Source organism: Epinephelus fuscoguttatus, linkage group LG14 (assembly GCF_011397635.1).
Source record: "Epinephelus fuscoguttatus linkage group LG14, E.fuscoguttatus.final_Chr_v1".
Taxonomy (NCBI): Eukaryota; Metazoa; Chordata; class Actinopteri; order Perciformes; family Serranidae; genus Epinephelus; species Epinephelus fuscoguttatus.
The window spans coordinates 9,654,451-9,672,092 of NC_064765.1; the positions used below are offsets into that span (position 1 = coordinate 9,654,451).

The 17,642-nt window shown below is 41.0% G+C and overlaps 1 protein-coding gene and 1 long non-coding RNA gene across 3 annotated transcripts; one reads left to right on the forward strand and one right to left on the reverse strand.

Moving 5' to 3' along the window:
• Window positions 1-471: 471 nt before the first annotated feature.
• atl1 (atlastin GTPase 1) lies at window positions 472-17,100 on the forward strand. 2 transcript variants are annotated; one of them, XM_049596990.1, is made up of 14 exons: window positions 472-988; window positions 2,582-2,832; window positions 5,062-5,196; window positions 5,804-5,908; window positions 7,887-7,937; window positions 8,193-8,249; window positions 8,535-8,627; window positions 8,776-8,914; window positions 10,537-10,664; window positions 12,410-12,466; window positions 12,586-12,657; window positions 12,746-13,177; window positions 13,870-13,884; window positions 16,066-17,100. In XM_049596990.1, the coding sequence occupies exons 1-14, from the start codon at window positions 949-951 to the stop codon at window positions 16,180-16,182; spliced, it is 1,692 nt and encodes a 563-aa protein (XP_049452947.1). In that variant the 5' UTR covers window positions 472-948; the 3' UTR covers window positions 16,183-17,100. The 2 variants fall into 2 exon arrangements, with proteins under 2 accessions (XP_049452947.1, XP_049452948.1); XM_049596991.1 differs by having other exon boundaries at window positions 474-982.
• Window positions 2,750-10,605, reverse strand: LOC125901336 (uncharacterized). The gene is made up of 3 exons (XR_007450968.1): window positions 10,509-10,605; window positions 5,039-5,169; window positions 2,750-2,888 (listed from the first exon to the last, which is right to left on the reverse strand). It is a non-coding gene; the product is annotated as an uncharacterized LOC125901336 (long non-coding RNA).
• Window positions 17,101-17,642: the final 542 nt, after the last annotated feature.

Here is a 17,642-nt window from a genome sequence, read left to right on the forward strand (position 1 = left end):
TTTTTTTTTTAAAGGAAGGGACAGTGCAAATTAATAAATACACATGGTATAAAAATGCCAGAATTAGACAAAAGGCTATTTGTCATCTATAGTCCCTTGGCCAAAATGTTACACAAGGCTACCTAAAATACAGCAAAACACAAAAAAGCAGACCACAAAATAATTTTTTTTTAAAAAAGAGTATAAAAGACTTTGAATACATCAACAAAACATGATTTTAACAGGATTTTTCAGTAACAAGAATGTAATGATCATAAAATTCTCGATTCAGTGCTAAAACCTGAGGACATACAATTTTAAAAGCATTAGAGGCAGTATTTCCATGTTAACAATAACATTGCAACACCAGCTGCTGGTAATACAAATGCACTTTTACTTGTATAACATTTTGAATTCATGATTTCTACCTCTAATTAATGGATCTGAGCACTTCTACCACCACTGCACGTCATATCCAGTATGTAGGTTAATTTTTTGTACAGTAGGTTCATTTCTGCACAGTAGATTTGTTTCTGTACTGGTTATTTACGACGCTCCGCGAAGGCAGCGTGAGCTCCATTCTCTGTGTAACTGCCGCCACCTTCCGGCGGAAGCTGTCAATGTAACTTCACAGTACTCTCAATGAAAGAGACTCGACATCAATTGCAACAGCCATACTTAACATTCTCGGTGGTTTCGCTCATTCTAGCACAATATCCGCTGAACCACAGTCATTTTTTCCGCATTATTCCTCCGCTACATCACACCGAGCGGCCACAACAGACAACAGCGCCCCCTGGCTGCGTTCACGGGCCCCGCATCACGCAGGGAAGAAAAGCTCCATCATCCTCCTGCGATACGAGCATCGTTTCGGTGGAGCTAGGGCATCCTCCCTACCCTTCGACACTCATGACTACCGACTAGGGCCGCTGATTAACGGACAAACAGAGGGGATATAAGGACAGTATAATGGCCAAACACCGCAAAGAAAGAGACAGCTGGGGTGAGTGTACGTACACCATTTGATATTTCATGCTCTCATTGACGCACATACATTTTTTTTCCTCCTTACTCCTGACTGTCGAGGCGAGGGTGTAAGCAATGCAGCCAATTAGATGTTTGTTTTCCACCATGGTGGGCTTGTTTTTGTTGCCTTAAAACTGCAACCACTGTTTTTATTTTCATCCTAATATCATATATAATGAGAAATACACATTATTTTATATTTGTCACTGCATTGATGTCGGTCAGTCAAGCATAAGCAAGCACATATTGTCACCATTTGGGAAAAAAATGTGTACAATATGAGGAAATGCTGTGTCCAGGCTCCCAAAAGGCCTGAAAATAACCCTATGATCTCATTGTGTTTGTCACATTGAGCCTCCTATGATGCTCTGTGGTGCATCTGCCATGAAATTATGTAATGTTGCATCAGTAAATAGCTTGTCATGATTATCAGCATCATCTTTATACCCAGCTTCACTGCTATCATCATTATCACCCTGCACCACCATGATTGTAATGACAACCAGCATCCTAATATGTACTGACATCACTCAACTTTAAATACAGGCCTGTGAGAGGAGAGAGGAAAGAGGACTGGATCAAGGTTGAGGGAAAAGAGGGGGAGAATGCTGTTTGTCATTAGTGAGTTTATCTGGTTTGACCCACTTTAAGCAGACAGAGCTTCTGACGTCTTCGGTTGGTTTTAAGAGCAGCAGCAACATGATCAGGTTAACCAGGCACAGGCTGGAGCCAGGCCTGGGCTGAGGCCTTTGCAGAAAGACGTGGAGTCGAACTGACAGTCTTCTTCAGGGCCTGAGAGGAAACCTTGGCTGATTCCTGCTTCAATTATTCACCGTGCATTCTTGGCACCCGGCATTAATCTTTCAGCATGCTCCCAAATTTTGCTCGCTACGCCTTAATCTGCCACAGTGTCATTGTAACACTCATAGGCATGCTTAATGTGCAATTACATCCTTGAAATGAACATCACAGCCACACAGATTGGACCGAATGACGTATATGTGTGTGTGTATTTTCGTGCTTCTGTGCTCACAGGGTCAGACACTAGTTAGTGGTATATTACATGAATGGGATCTGGAAGCTGAGACTCCCACAGTGTTTGCATCAGGACGGTCATGCAGCTCGCACGCTCTATATGAGACAGCAGAGATTGGAAACACACTGAGTCACTGCCAGGAAAGCGCCAGAAAAAGCTCTGAATGCACATGATCTCATTGGACACAAACAGATGGGATGGATAGCATGGCGTGATTCATTATTAGTATTAACAAGCTTGCAGGCGATGCTATTGATCTGATGCTAACAGGAAGGAGTAATGGACTCAACTCTCCTGTTTCCTCCCCTTAATGGACCACTAAGTTTGCTTATCGTCGCTGTGGATACGTCCTGGCCCATCACTCACTTTTATAATAACATTTTAGTCGACTTTTCAGGGTTCGTTACAAGACGGAAAATATCAGCAGCATCAACATGATCATTTCTGTGCATGCAACCATGTTTAAATAAATTAAAAATGTGTTTTTCCTTCACTACTTCTCCATTACTGGGCTCTCTCCCCCTCTGTCTTCTCCTCCAGGGTCCCTCAGTGACAAAAATGTCTACGACTGGAGCTCAGAGGAGGAGGAGCCGGACGGACGGGCCCGGCCAGTGCAGGTGCTGCTGGTCAAAGATGACCACACCTTCGAGCTGGACGAGGCGGCGCTGAGTCGCATCCTGCTGGCGGAGGAGGTCAGAGACCGTGAGGTGGTGGCCATCTCTGTGGCTGGAGCTTTCCGCAAGGGCAAGTCCTTCCTCATGGACTTCATGCTGCGATACATGTACAACCATGTAAGTGACTGCGCGGGCGATGGCGGTCACGGGCAGGTTGTAAAACAATGGGGCCCCTGGGTGCAGATATGAAGGAGAAGATATACTTTATTAATCCCAGAGGGGAAATTAAATTTTTTCACTGTTGTCATACACACACAGCCCCGAAATACACACACATGCACAAACAGGACCTGTACATGTATTACATGAAGAGGTGTCAGAGCGAGAGTGCTGCCCATGGACAGGCACCTCGATCAGTTGGGGGTTCGGTGTCTTTCCCAACCCAAGTTCTTATGGACTAAGCGACTGCTACCTACGTATCTCTCCTACATAGGAGAGAGAAACACAGACTTTGTGGTGGTTTTGCCTCTTTTTTTGTAGCATCATCCCTCTTTGTAGCCATTTTGTGTCTTTTTGAGGTAATTTAGTGTCTCTTGGTGGTTGTTTTGCGCCTTTAGGTTTTTATTTTGTGTCTTTTTTTAGTTGTTTTCTCCTTATTTGTAGTTGTTTTGCCCTCTCTGTAGTTATTTTGTGTTTGTTTGCGGTCTTATTTTATCTTTTTGTGGTCATTTTGAGTGTCTTCCTCATCAGTACATCTTAATATGAGTAACATTATGCAGCTGAGGGCCAGGGGACCCACTGGCATTTTGAGGCCCCTGAACTTGTGCCACGTAGGCCTGTTTAGTAACACATCCATGGATGGGGTTTAGCTTTTGAATCTGGAGTGTCAGATCCTGGAGTGTGGTCCTCCTACCTTAAAAAATCTAACACACACATTTTTTTCCTGCTTTTCGAAGGTAAATGCGACAACCGCATGTTTAAAAGATTGGTTCTGACTTTTGTATATTGACGTTGGGCTAAAACGAATCTGCTGTGAGTCTGCCAATATCAGATATTTTGCTGATACTCTAGTTTGTCTAATTCCTTTGTCCTAGAAATTCAGTTTCGTCACCGTTGAAAGGTGTGATTTAGCTTATGAACATTACTGACTTTTTTTATTTAAGAAACAAAGAACATGAGGTCGTCATGGATGTTACGAGATCAAATCAGAGTACATTTTTCACATACATCCTGGTGTACAGTATCACACTTTTCTCAACAGCGTTTATACACAATCAATTTATCAATTTCTCCCAATATTTTGTTCATTTTTCCATCTCAAGCCTTAAAATGAAAATAAGTCTTTCCATACAGTAAATTTGGTTTATAATCCCCAGCCATTGGGCCAATGTTGGAGGATCAACTTGCAGCCATTTGCAAATTATGGCGTTACTTGCCAAAAGTATCTTTAATAACTATTTATCTTTGTGGGGGACAGTTTCAGGTATTCTTACTAAGTATAACACAGCAAATGAGTAGATTACTGGACGTTTTAAAAATGCATTTTGACTCAGACTTATTACATTTTTTCAGTGAATTAAATTTTGAAAGGGTGGCAAGAACATAATAGGATGCAGCACATAAATGGATGTAAATAAATTCATAAAAGGATAGGTAAGAAAATCTGAAAAAAGTTTGGAAATAAAAAGAGAAATGGAAAAAAAAGTAAGGTTTTGCACTTTTTCGGTGAAGCTACAGGGATGTCCCTCAGACTATTGGCTTGGATGCAGTGGTGCTCCCAAGAGGAGCCAGGGGAGGCCATGGCCCCCGTGGTAAAAAATAATTGGATGTACTACTTTCTTTAAGAGGCTGTGACAAGCTCATTTTTTAAAGCTATGAGTTTGCATGTTCTCTCCGTGTCAGTGTGGGTTTTCTCCGGCTTCCTCCCACAGTCCAAAGTAATGTGTGGGTCGTGGTCGATTGCACTGCAAGTGACTCGCAAACGTGTCAAGATTGTAATAACACACTTATTTTGAAGTACAGTGAATTTCCAGCACATAGCTTTTATTTTGAAGTGCCATTTCCTGCTCAACAGCTACAGACAGCTACTTCACAGAGACAGCAAAGTAGCACAACGACGTGGCCAAACGCAAAAATGACGCTGAATGTATTAAACTGTGTGGACCTTCAACTAATGACTAAGGAGAACTCTGGACCCCGTGGCTGGACTAGTTGGGAACCACAGCTGTAATATATATTGTGTATATACTATATTGTTTGTAGTTATTGTGACTGCTGTATAAACAAGGCAGATGCAATAAAAGAAAAACAGCAGAGCACATACTGACCAGAAATCCCACTCTTCATTAAAAAGGATAAAAGATATTTAAACACTTGAACTAACGCTTGTGATCCCGCTGTGCTCAGGCATCTGAAGGCTGGCTCGGAGATCCAGAGGAGCCTCTGACTGGTTTCTCCTGGAGGGGGGGCTCAGAGAGGGAGACCACCGGGATCCAGATCTGGAGCGAGGTCTTCCTGGTGGACAAGCCAGATGGCAGAAAGGTGATGCCCTTGACTGTACACCATTCTCTAGAGATTACTATAATGCAGCAAGGTATAATGAGGCATAATTAAACATGACACTGATACTTCATTAACCTTCTTCTTTGCTACCTTTTTAAATATTTTTATTCATCTTGGCAACAGGTCTGCTCCTCACCTTTATATTCATACAGTTACACGCATTCACACGTACAAGCTGCTCAGGAAAACCACACTAGAAGGAAGCCATTTCTGAATTTAGACACTTCTAACTAGCTGTGTTTACACTTACATCAGCCAAATGTCTCCTATCTTTAGTCTGCACAGACGGCAGCAGCAAAAACCAAAATACTACTGTTTGTCAGCTTTAAATTTCCTCCTAAATTATTGTACTTGTGTTATTTTTTCAAATCAGAGTAGGGCTGGTCCCTTTCATGATCTTCTCTCCATTTAAATCTCCATTCAAACCAGCTGACTGCTTCCTCACTCATTTTCCCTGCCTGTAACAGACTCTCTAATCCCCCCCACACACTATTACAACTCCCTCTCCACAGTGCAGAGGAGGCGAGAGAAGCGTTAAGATTATCTTGCAGCACATGTCAGTGTCTTCATCTGTCTCGTTTCACAGGTTGCTGTGTTACTAATGGACACACAAGGCACGTTTGACAGCCAGTCGACACTGAGGGATTCAGCCACTGTGTTTGCACTCAGCACGATGATAAGCTCCATGCAGGTACGGTGACTTTCACCCGTGTGACCCAGCTTTGATTCAGTAAAGACATATGTGCATATTTATGTAAATTAAAGAATATGTATGTTTATATATATATGTATAGCCGCTTTAGTCCAGACTAAAATATCTCAACAGCTATTGAGAGACATTCACGCCCCCCTTTAGGATAAACTGTAATCACTCTGGTTATTATAAAAATAATAATAATAATACATTTTATTAATAGGCGCCTTTCACAACCTTTCACCTTACAGGCAAAGATAGAGAAAATAACAGCAGATTAAAAAAGTCATCGAGATAAGGAATATAGTAACATTAAATAAATAAATAAATAAATAAATAATAACATAAAAACAAACAAATAATCAGCAAATCAAGTTTACAGTGAATAAAGTTCAGGGTGAATAGAGAATATGTGTGACGAGATGGACGGGAGTCAGACTGAATAGGTTATTTGAAAGAGGTGAGTTTTGAGGCGGGCTTTTGTTTGAGGATAGACTTGAGAGGAAGACCAAAAAGGAGTGAGGTACAGTAATCATTACGGGATGTACCAAGGGTGTGAACAAGAATGGCAGCACTGTGTGGTGTGAGGGACGGGTGAAGGCAGTTAATGTTGTGTAGATGGAAGTACGCAGACCAAGTGACATTATTAATGTGAGCTTGGAATGACATAGTGCTGTCGAGGATGACACCCAGACTCTTAACCTGTGGGGAGGTAGGTTTGGTGGGCAGATAGAGCTGGGTGTCATCTGCATAGCAATGAAAATGGATGTTAAATTTGCAGAGAATGTAGCAGAGAGGAAGTGAGTAGATGATAACCAGAAGGGGACCCAAGACACAACCTTGAGGAACACCGGAAGTAACCAGAAATGGCTGGGATTTGAATCTCTTTAATGTTTTTGTTAAGTGCAATCATCAAGTCAAAATTTGATTTGTTCAATACTTGTTTATGACCACATATCTGAAAAACAAATTATGTCCCTGTTAGCCTAAGCTGTACATTGTGTTTATGGCAAATGTTAGCATGCTAACTCCCTAAATGGGGGTCATTCCTATGTTTCCAAGATCCTACTCTCCCAGGGTCCAGTGGTCCCCAGCTCTATATAGCACATAATATGAACCTGAAAATTATGTTCCCCAGTGCTGTATTTGCTTAATATAACATGGGTTAGGGCAGCGGTTCCCAACTGGTTCAGCCATGGGGTCCAAACTTCCCCTTAGTCGTCAGTTCAAGGTCCACACAGTTTAATATATTCAGCATCATACTTGCTTTTGGCCATGTTGTGTAGTTAGTTTGTTGTCTCTGCCAAGTAGCTGTCTGTTAGTCACTCACTCTACAGCAGGAAAAAGCAATTCAAAGTAAAAAGCTTTGTGTCGGAAATTCACTGTACTTACAAAAAAGGTGTTTTTTGCAAACTTGACAGGGTTAATTTTGACAGCTATTTTAGATGTAGTCTTAGTCTTGAGACGAAAAATGCTTATTAGTTTTAGTCACACTTTAGTCAAGTTTTCTTGAGTCAGAGTCATCATGTTTTCTGTATGTTATTTTTGTCTTTAAACTGACCCGGTTAAGCTAATTCATACATCAGAAACTCAAATCAAAGTGGCAGGTTGGATAAAAATTTCATCCATCATTTATATTTAGCCTCGCCGTGCTCTCCTTTTATAACAACGGACTCCCCCTAAGGGGTGCACCCCACAGTTTGGGAACCAATGCCCTAAACCTAGATGGTGAACACATGAAACCTACTAAACATCAGCATGTTAGCATTGTCACTGTGAGATTATCAGCATGTTGATGTCAGTATTTAGCTGAAAACAGCTGCTTGCAGAGCCGTTAGCTCGGCTGTAGACTGTTGGTCTTGTTTGTTCTTTGACTGTTCCTTTGGTTTCACACACCAACATGATTTTATAAGATAAATGTACTCTATACTTCACTTTTATAGAAATTACACTGTAAATGAATGATCTATTTCAGGTTTACAACATCTCTCAGAATGTACAAGAGGACGACCTTCAGCACCTGCAGGTAACGCTTATAAGTGTTGACATTAATGCATAACTGAGTGCACAAAGAGCAAAGTACAGATTTGAAACCTTTTTCCAACCAGACATGATGCATATTAGTATTAGTATACCACTGAAGCCATAGTCTGAATGAATGCGTTCCCATAGTATTTCTTAAGCATTCTAGTGGTTCAGACATTCCTGTTGCTCTTTTATTTAATGAATACGGTACTTAAACTCAACATTTCACATCCCCACTCATGTTGTCTTATTTCAGCTTTTCACTGAGTACGGCAGACTAGCTATGGAGGAGACTTTCCTCAAACCATTCCAGGTACTGTAAATCATTTCTTTCCTCGCTGAATGGATTTGCTGATTGCATCCAAATGTCAGGAAATGACATTTACAAATTATTATTGGTGTTTGCTTTAAGCATCTTGAAATATTGGATTGAGGTTTGTTTGGAAGGAAATTAACTGAGCAATGGAAAGTTTAGATAATCAGTTAAAAAGGATTCGAAAGTGTCTGTCACTCAAAAAATGCAGGGACTTATTTGTATTTACTATTTGAACATAATGTGCACTACAAGATGCCCATGTCAGTTTGTTTTTGGTCTTAGTCAATGATCTTCCTCGTTCGAGACTGGAGCTTTCCTTATGAGTTTCCTTACGGACAGGAGGGGGGCATGAAGTTCCTCGAGAAGAGACTTAAGGTCAGTGTCACCCACCCTGCTTTGATGTTGAACGTCTCACTGACATTGTTCAATTTTGAATGATTGCTGCTCTGATCTAAGTGAGGCTTGCTAAACCAAACTAATGCACTTCTGAAACTTGACACATGTTGTGGTGTTTGGGGTTTAGATCTCAGAGAACCAGCATGAGGAGCTGCAGAACGTGCGCAAACACATCCACTCCTGCTTCACCAACATCTCCTGTTTCCTGATGCCTCACCCCGGCCTCAAGGTGGCCACCAACCCACACTTTGATGGACGAATTATAGGTACACTTTTTTTATTCAGTGTCTCATGAACACACGTCTACCACTTTGGTTCACTGACATATCGTGACAACTTTTGGTGGTCTGCCATGATACTTCATACAGATTTTGTTGATCCTTGGACTTTTCTTTCAGTGCTTGACATTGACATTTTTGTTTTTGTTAAATGTCTCAGGGAAATGTCTCGGAATAATTGCAATGACAGTTGGCACATACATTAATGTTCCTTTTAAGGATAAACTATATTAACTTTGGTAATCCTCTGTCTTTTCATCTATCATAAAGTGCCCCAGGGTTGACGTTTTTCTGTAGGCCGACGCCGAAATTAGCATTGCACTACATGTGGGATTTTTCCATTGGATTTTGGATTATTGCTGAAAATAAACAAATGTTTATGATGCTTACACGTCCAGAAATGAACACCACTTTCATGATCACCGACGTCTAAATGCAGTTGCCAAGTGATAAGCTAACGTTAAGCTATAAAAGAACTACGCTGTGGTCGCATGACCTAACGTCACTGCCATAACAAGATCGTAAAGCTGTGTTTGGCGCGGCGCAGTGTGATGACTTTCTGTAGTCTCATTTAGCCACTTGTTAGCAACCGCCTTTTTTTAAGACACATAGAAGCTTCAGAGTGTGGTATTTAGTGACATATTTTATCTTGTAGAACAAAAAATAAAAGTCTCTTAAGCATATGTGAACCACAGACCTTATTTCAGGCTTCCAAACAAAAACCCATTCAAAAATCCATTGACTTTGAGACAAGGGAACCATGAGTGGTAAAATGCTGACTCATTTCCAGGTCTTAGGACTCATTCCTGGGGCACTCTACTGGGTCAAAATTTTGAAGCTGGAGTGTAGAGCTTTTGTCTCCCCCCTCTGGTAGTGGGAGTAATTACACAAACACTGTCGACGTGTGCTTATGAGCTATGCCTGCAGGTGGGCTCGCCGTAACGCCTCTGCCCCCAGGAGTGCTTTATTAAGTCTTTTTTTTTTAAACTTTAATCCTTCCTCTAAAAGCCAAGTTTCTTTTTTTATCGGAAGCATCCCCTTTAGAAACTTTTCTTGGATGCCTTTTGGATTTTCTGCTGTAGCTTTCACCATACTACCAGCTGCTGCTCTGTTACTATGGTCCCTCCCCCATTCCTGCTTCCTTTAGCTCTGACTGGTTAACGTAAAAAGCATTGCTTCTGATGCACCAGCACGGCAAAGTCGCCACAGACACCACAACTCCAGTATGCTGCAAAATACAGATAAACATAGCTTTTCCTGGCAGTGATAGGATTAATTAGAATTGTGTGAACTCATTATGCAAGGGCTGTGACGAACCGTCATTTACAGTATATGTCCTGCACTCCAGCTTTAACATGTCCAATACCTTAGTTTTTGGAGGTGAAACAGGTGTAAATATGTACAGGAGCAGGTGGTGCACTGGAGTTATTGAGAAATATTGCTCAGGGGGAAAAAACACTGTTTGCTGCTCTGAATTGTTAAATCTCTCCCACATTTCTCGGACTACCACACATACCACCAGGAACGGAATATAACAGAGCAAACAATGTTGAATTTCAGCTCATATACTGCACACACTCACCAGGCGTTGCCTCTCCTCCCCCGTCTAGAGATCGACGGTGAGTTCATAAACAACCTGAAGGTTCTGGTCCCGTGGCTTCTCAGTCCTCGTAACATCGACGTGAAGGAGATCAACGGCAGCAAGATCACCTGCAGAGGCCTGCTGGAGTACTTCAAGGTCAGAGCACAGAACAGTGTTAATATGAAACACACAAACCAACACTATACTTTCTTTTCAATACTGATTATGTTTTTTAATCTTAAGACTAAAACTTTACATTTAAATTATCAGATAAAATCAAACTGTTCGTTCTATCCCCTCTACTGGACATTAAGTCATATTGTCCTTTATTATGTATGTTGATAACTAATAAAGAGTATGTTTCTGCACGACTGTGAATAAATTCAACCTATCAATATTAGTTAAAGGGTAACTTCAGTATTTTTTTAACCTGGCCCCTAATTTCACATGTTTCTGTGCCTAAATGACTAATGGTAACAACAGCTTTTGAAACTGGTCCAGTACTGAGCGGGAGCCTGCAGCCACTAAACAGGCTGCAATGTAACCCTTAGGGGCATTTGTGCACGGTTAATTTATGTTCTCTAAAAGTGCTTGTTTTTGCCACTGACAGGCTCAGATTGTTATTCTAAGTGTCTGAGTACATTATGAAAGGATCCCTACAGAGATATACCTTTTTATTAAAGAATAAGATCATTTTTGTTTAACCAGAAACAGCTCGAAATAACAATGGCCAAACCCACCAAACTCCACTTAAATAAACAGTCATTTTAGCATGTATAGAGGCAACATATTGTCACATCTAACTGTGTGAATGAAGGGTTTATTTCACCAAAACCAGAGTTAGTTATTGTTGAAACAGTGGAAAGACATGCCAAGTTAGCTTTTGTGAGTTTTATTTTGTTTCTGTTGACTTTGAATTAAGTATGTTTAGTAATGATAAAAATACAGTTTATTGAAATAGAGTTTGGTGGGTTTGATGATGGCGATAAACAAAAAGGATCTTACTCTTAAACAAAAAGGTCTGTCTCTACTGGGATCCTTCCATGATGTTGACAGACACACTGAAAATTCACCAGCTGGCCACAGCACAGTGCAACATGTGACACGCATCAAGTACCACCCCTAGCACACACTGGACCCCGTCATGCTGCAGCCTGTCAACAGATGACCATGCAAAGTTATTAGTACTTTTATTGAAAGATCTATACTTCCTCCACCTTTGCATGGGCTTAAAATCATGTGTGGAGAACCCCCAATTCAAGTTGATTTTTCACCTGAAGATTCAATCCCCAAAACTAGACTTGCTTAGCAATATCTTTTGGCCATTGTCTTTATAATGACGGGATTATGGGTCATTTAGCTTGGGATATTTCTCGACATCTTAACTCTGTAGCAACAGCTACAGAATTCTCTTTATACATCAGTGCTGAGGAGAGGAGAGTAGAGAGCGAGTGCAGGGAAAAAGCTTTTAATTCCAGGGGTGGCGAGGCTGGAAATAGGACAGTGGCGTAAAGTGTCATGGGGTGGTGCATCAAGCAGTGCTTAATGTGCGTCTTGCCGCCACCAGTGTGGAATTGCACTTTGAAAATAATAGGGGCGTATTTTTTTGGCCTTTAGAGTAACAAGCTGAGCCTGTCAGTATTAAAAAAGTGGACTTAAAGTGGATGTAAATTGGCGAAGCACAAATGCCCTAAGTGATTACACTGCAGCCTGTTCCACCACTGTCAGCTGCAGCACTCTCGCTCTGCACTGGACCAGTTTCAAAAATTATTGATCCCATGAGTCACTTAGACACAAAAATGTAGGAAAATAGGGTTTGGGTTGAAAAATACTTAAGTTACCCTTTAAATTAACCAGTTCTGTTACTTCTAATGCTTTTGTCATCCCTTTGTTTGTTTCAGGCGTACATCAAAATCTACCAAGGTGAGGAGCTGCCACATCCGAAGTCCATGCTGCAGGTACATTTTCTCCATCGTCTGAATATTTTATTGCAAGTTTTTAAAGTTATTTACTTATATTTTATCTTATATAACCTTAAAATAAATGATGACTATTTTTTTTATCTGCTTCCTCTCAGGCCACAGCAGAGGCGAATAATTTGGCAGCAGTCGCGGCTGCAAAGGATCTGTACAACAAGAAAATGGAGGAGGTAGGTGAAAACAGGATTTTCAGATAGATCCCTATTTGTCTCCCGGCTGTCTAATCCTCTCACTGTCCCTACTCTGTACCGTTCTCAGGTCTGCGGCGGTGACCGGCCCTTCCTGGCCCCCAGTGAGCTGCAGGCTCGACACAGCAACATCAGAGAGGAGGCCCTGCAGGTGTTTCGGGGCGTGAAGAAGATGGGAGGCGAGGAGTTCAGCCGCCGCTACCTGCAGCAGCTGGAGGGAGAGATCGACGAGGTGTTTGTCCAGTACATCAAGCACAATGACTCCAAGAACATTTTCCACGCAGCCCGGACGCCGGCCACCCTGTTTGTGGTCATCTTTGTCATGTACGTGGCTGCGGGCATCACAGGCTTTGTGGGTGTGGACATCATTGCCAGCTTGTGTAACATGATCCTGGGCCTGGCACTGATCACTCTCTGCACCTGGGCCTACATCCGGTACTCCGGGGAATACCGAGAACTCGGTGCCGTCATCGACCAGGTGGCTGGTGCACTGTGGGACCAGGTAATTCAATGAAAGCATAAACATTAATGAAGTTAGGAATAAATCTGTCTTACTTAATCAATATTTGAATCAATACTCACCATGTTTAAGTTCACTTATTAATTATGCAGAATCCTCAGCAAGATTTTGCAAACTGGACAGGAAGATAAAAACTTCTTCATATGTGCACAGACACAGACAAACCAAACATGAATTAAGTTAACACACATCACAACAGTAAAGTCCCATGTCCTAAAATGAGTACTTCCTACTTAACAGTGTCTTAGCTTGTTGCTGAAATTGGTCAAATTTGTTGCCATATCAAACTACAAACGTTACTTTAGAGGCTGGAAGAAGTAAATCTTTGCTATTTTATGCTTTAAAATGTTCTGTTATTAAAACCGCTATTAAAATGGATAGATTTTCTGTTAATTGACCTAAAAGTTAATCAACTAAGAGAATAATCTGGAATACACCATGTACAGCAGAGACACATGCTGCACAGTCAAGTGCACATGCACTGTTTATCTGTGACATAATCAAGTCTCTTTACACCACCAGAGGGCGACAGTCACCTTTAAATCAGTGACCGAGAGACTGAGGCCAGATCCATTTACAGTAATAGTGAACTGTTATTGAAACATGATTTATGTTGTGTATATACATGTTTGTGCTCACACTATATATTTCTTTTCTTATTAATGCCTCTGCAGGGGAGCACAAATGAGGTAAGTGAAGCAATCCACGTGGGAATATTTACAAAGGATAACAGAGGCTTCTTTTGGGAGAGTATTGATGAGCTAATGTCATTTACATCCTCATAGCAACATATACAAATAAATACAATAGTACACACTTTTTTTTAACTTTCATGGGTCTCTTTGTCGGCTTTTTGTCACTATCCACATTGCTCCCAAACTTGCTCTACTATATCACTACCCTGATATCATCTTAAAGGGACAGTTCACTCCAAAATCAAAAATACATATTTTTCCTCTTACCCGTAGTGCTATTCATCAGTCCAGATTGTTTTGGTGTGAGTTGCTGTGTGTTGGAGATATCAGCCGCAGAGATGTCTGCTTTCTCTCAAATATAATGAAACTAGATGGCACTCAGCTTGTGGTGCTCAGAGCGCCGGAGAAATACATTTGAAAAACTCAAGAGCAATGTCTCTGTCTAACTTTCACTCCCACTTCTCAAATACTTTCACACTGAGGCACCTTCCAGTGGCTGAATGAGACACACCGGGCGGCAGCATTTTTGTGATGCAACAAACTCTGTCCTTTTACCCAGAGGACGGCTGTTTGTGTCTTGTGTGAAACCAAAAGTCAGTCGAGTTATTTCAATAAAAACGTAATATGCTACTATGTGTGGTATACTATTCTAGTGACGTATGTCAGGTTATGCAGGGGACGTATATCACATGATATTACATTATAAACAAACATACTTATTTTAAGCCAAGCCATGATGTTTTTTCTAAAACTAGCCATGCTCTTTTGTTGCCTAAACTTCAGGAAGTAAATCTAAGAAACCTTTTTTACTTAAGTTATAAGTTTTGAAAAGAGTCTGTATGCATCTATGAATGAAACCTGTACATTTTCTGTGGAAAAATGCTGGAAGGAAACCAGAGTGTCATAGTTTGATGTGTACAGCCACTGTGTTGGTATTAGATGAGCTGGGGGGAGAATGTGTTGCTCTTTCCAGAATTCATGACCCAGTTAGTCAAGATAATCCACAGACCTTGTTTTGAGCAGTTTCATGTAGGAATTATTTTCTTTCTACCGAACTACACTTACCAACTGTATCACTGCCCAGAGGGAAGCGTGCATCTACTCAGGGACGAGAGGCTGGTGACAGCGCAAGATGTGAACATTAATGGTGTTCTCCTTTGCTGAGCTGTAACCAAGATTATAGTTAACTAAAACTAAACTAAAAACTAGAACTAAAAACATTTTAGGTTGCTGAAATAAAAACTGAAAACTAAAACAATATGTTTACATAACTAACTAAAATAAAGGTAAGTTTTATTCTCAGTCAATTTGATCAAATCTGTCACAAAACAAGCAGGAGGAGGCACTGATATGTTCATTCAGGGGCAGATATCTACAAGACGGTGAGTCAATCACCTTGACAAAGTGTTGTGCTTGTATTGTAATACCTATAATGAACTTTTTAAATCTTGCCCCTGAGAAGTAGCCCCCAAAGTATAACAAAAAAACCCTACAACTAACATTGAAACTAATAAAATGAAACTAAAACTTCAGCATTTTTAAACAATGAAAATTAAAGTAAAACAATAAAACCCACTCTGGAAACTAACTGAAACTAAAGTGAACTGAACTCAAGAAGTGAAATAAAAATAAAACCAAATGAAAATTACAAAACTCTAATAACTCTGACTCTGTAACGTTAGTTTGCTGAGCTAGCAGTAGATGCACACATCCTTCTGCGCAGTGTAGTTTGGTTTTTATTTCAGTTAAATAAAATGTTTTATTTTCCACACCTAGTTTTAGTTTTTAGTTTAGTTTTAGTTGACTATAATCTTGGTTAATGTTCAGCCAAGGAGGACACCATTAACATTTACATCTCACATTGTCATGAGCCTCTCATCCATGAGTAGATGCACGCTTCCTTTTGCGCAGTGATACAGTTGATGGGTGTTGTTCAGTAGAGAGAAAATAGTTCCTATATGAAACTGCTCACAACAAGGTCTGTGGATTATCTTGAGTAACTGGGTCATGATTTCTAGAAAGAGACATTGATGTTGAGTTTTTCAAATATATTTTTTGGCACTTCGAGCACCACAAGCTGAGTGCCATCTAGTTCCATTATATTGGAGAGAAGGCAGACCTCTCTCTGTTCTCCACCTTTAACCGCCTCTCTCTCTCTTGTCTCTGCTCCACCAGGCTCTCTACAAGCTGTACAATGTAGCAGCCAATCACAGGCACCTGTATCACCACGCCTTCCCCGGCGGGCCTCAGGTGGAGGAGGTTGCAGAGGAGCAGGACAAGAAGAGGGACTGATTAGATAAGACAGAGGACAGCAGGGACTTCCTGGTGATGGACAGGAGGAGGAGGAGGGACATCCTCACCCATCAGGCACTCTTTTATCCTGGTATTGGCTGGTGCTGTCCACCAATACACCCACTACTCTAAACCTAATAACAGACTGTATAATGTTCATGTATCGGCAGAGCATCCTCTCAGTGGGCGCCTGCTCTCAAAACGATGGATGCCATTTATCAGTGTCTCACTTTTCGTCTGTGATAAAACATCACCTGTACAGATACTGTCTCCCGCAGGAGCCCACGGCAACCTCCGGTCACCTGTTGATTTCACATATGATGTTTTTTTTTTTTTTTTTTTCCCCTCCATCATTTGTCACCATTTGATGATTTTCAAAAGTATAGCCAAATCTGTGAAACCCTCATTTGTGACAATTGTTCTGTTCTTTGAAGTTTAGTGCTGTTTATAAGAAACAATATCTATCGACCTGCGATGTTTGAAAGCCAAAATATGTACTGTATGTTAAATAATGACGCGTTACAAGCATCATCAGCATGGTAAGTGGTTAATGTCTGTCATCTTTAAGCTCTAAATCCAGGTATACTTTATAAAAAGTTTTAATAGTTGTGACAAAGTGGTTATTGTGCCATAACATGTAAAAAAAAAAAAATGGTTTCACATCTGCTGCAGCGTGGCTACATGCAGACACTCAACGGCACATTTATTAGTTGTATACAGTTTTTGTCCTGGAGGTTGATTTCTGCATCAGGGAGTCGCTTTGTGCTTTCAAATAACAGCAGCACCGGGTGGGAAGACAAAAATAGTTCAAAGTTTACACAACATAGCCGACATTATCTCTCACTTTGTAGTCTGCTTGCAGTTTTGTAATTACGCAGTGATCCTCACTCTATATGTGTTTGGTCTTTGAGGTTGGGGGTGGGGCGTTTCTATTGTGATGTAGAGGTGGTGGGTGAAAACCATTGTTGTGTTTCTCTCTGAATGTTCGAGCAAATCCGAGGAATGTAGCTATTCTGTGGCCACTGAGGAATCAAAGCTAGTTGTTATTAGGCGGGGCGACAGCAGGCCTGCTTTGGAAAAAAAAAAAAAAAAAAAGAAAAGGATCCTCATTCCACATCTCTTTCATCATCTTCACACACTTAAGTTGAATCATCTGTGAAAAAACTGTTGCATGGTGAAAGAAGCCAGGCCCCGACTTTGTGTGTGTGTGTGTGTGTGTGTGTGTGTGTGTGTGTGTGTGTAAACAAAAGGCTTGTATTGGTGACAGCACTTTTTGGTGTTTGAATTCGTTGGCTTCGTAGACTGTTACTGTACATTTGTGTGGTTATTGTTTTTAGCTCACAGAGTAACCCCCGAATCACAGAGCTCACTGTAAAACGTCTGCATCACACACAGCTGCAGCATTCAAGCTTTTTGTTTTTTCTTTCTCTCTCTGGTCACCGACAGTACAGGAACACTGT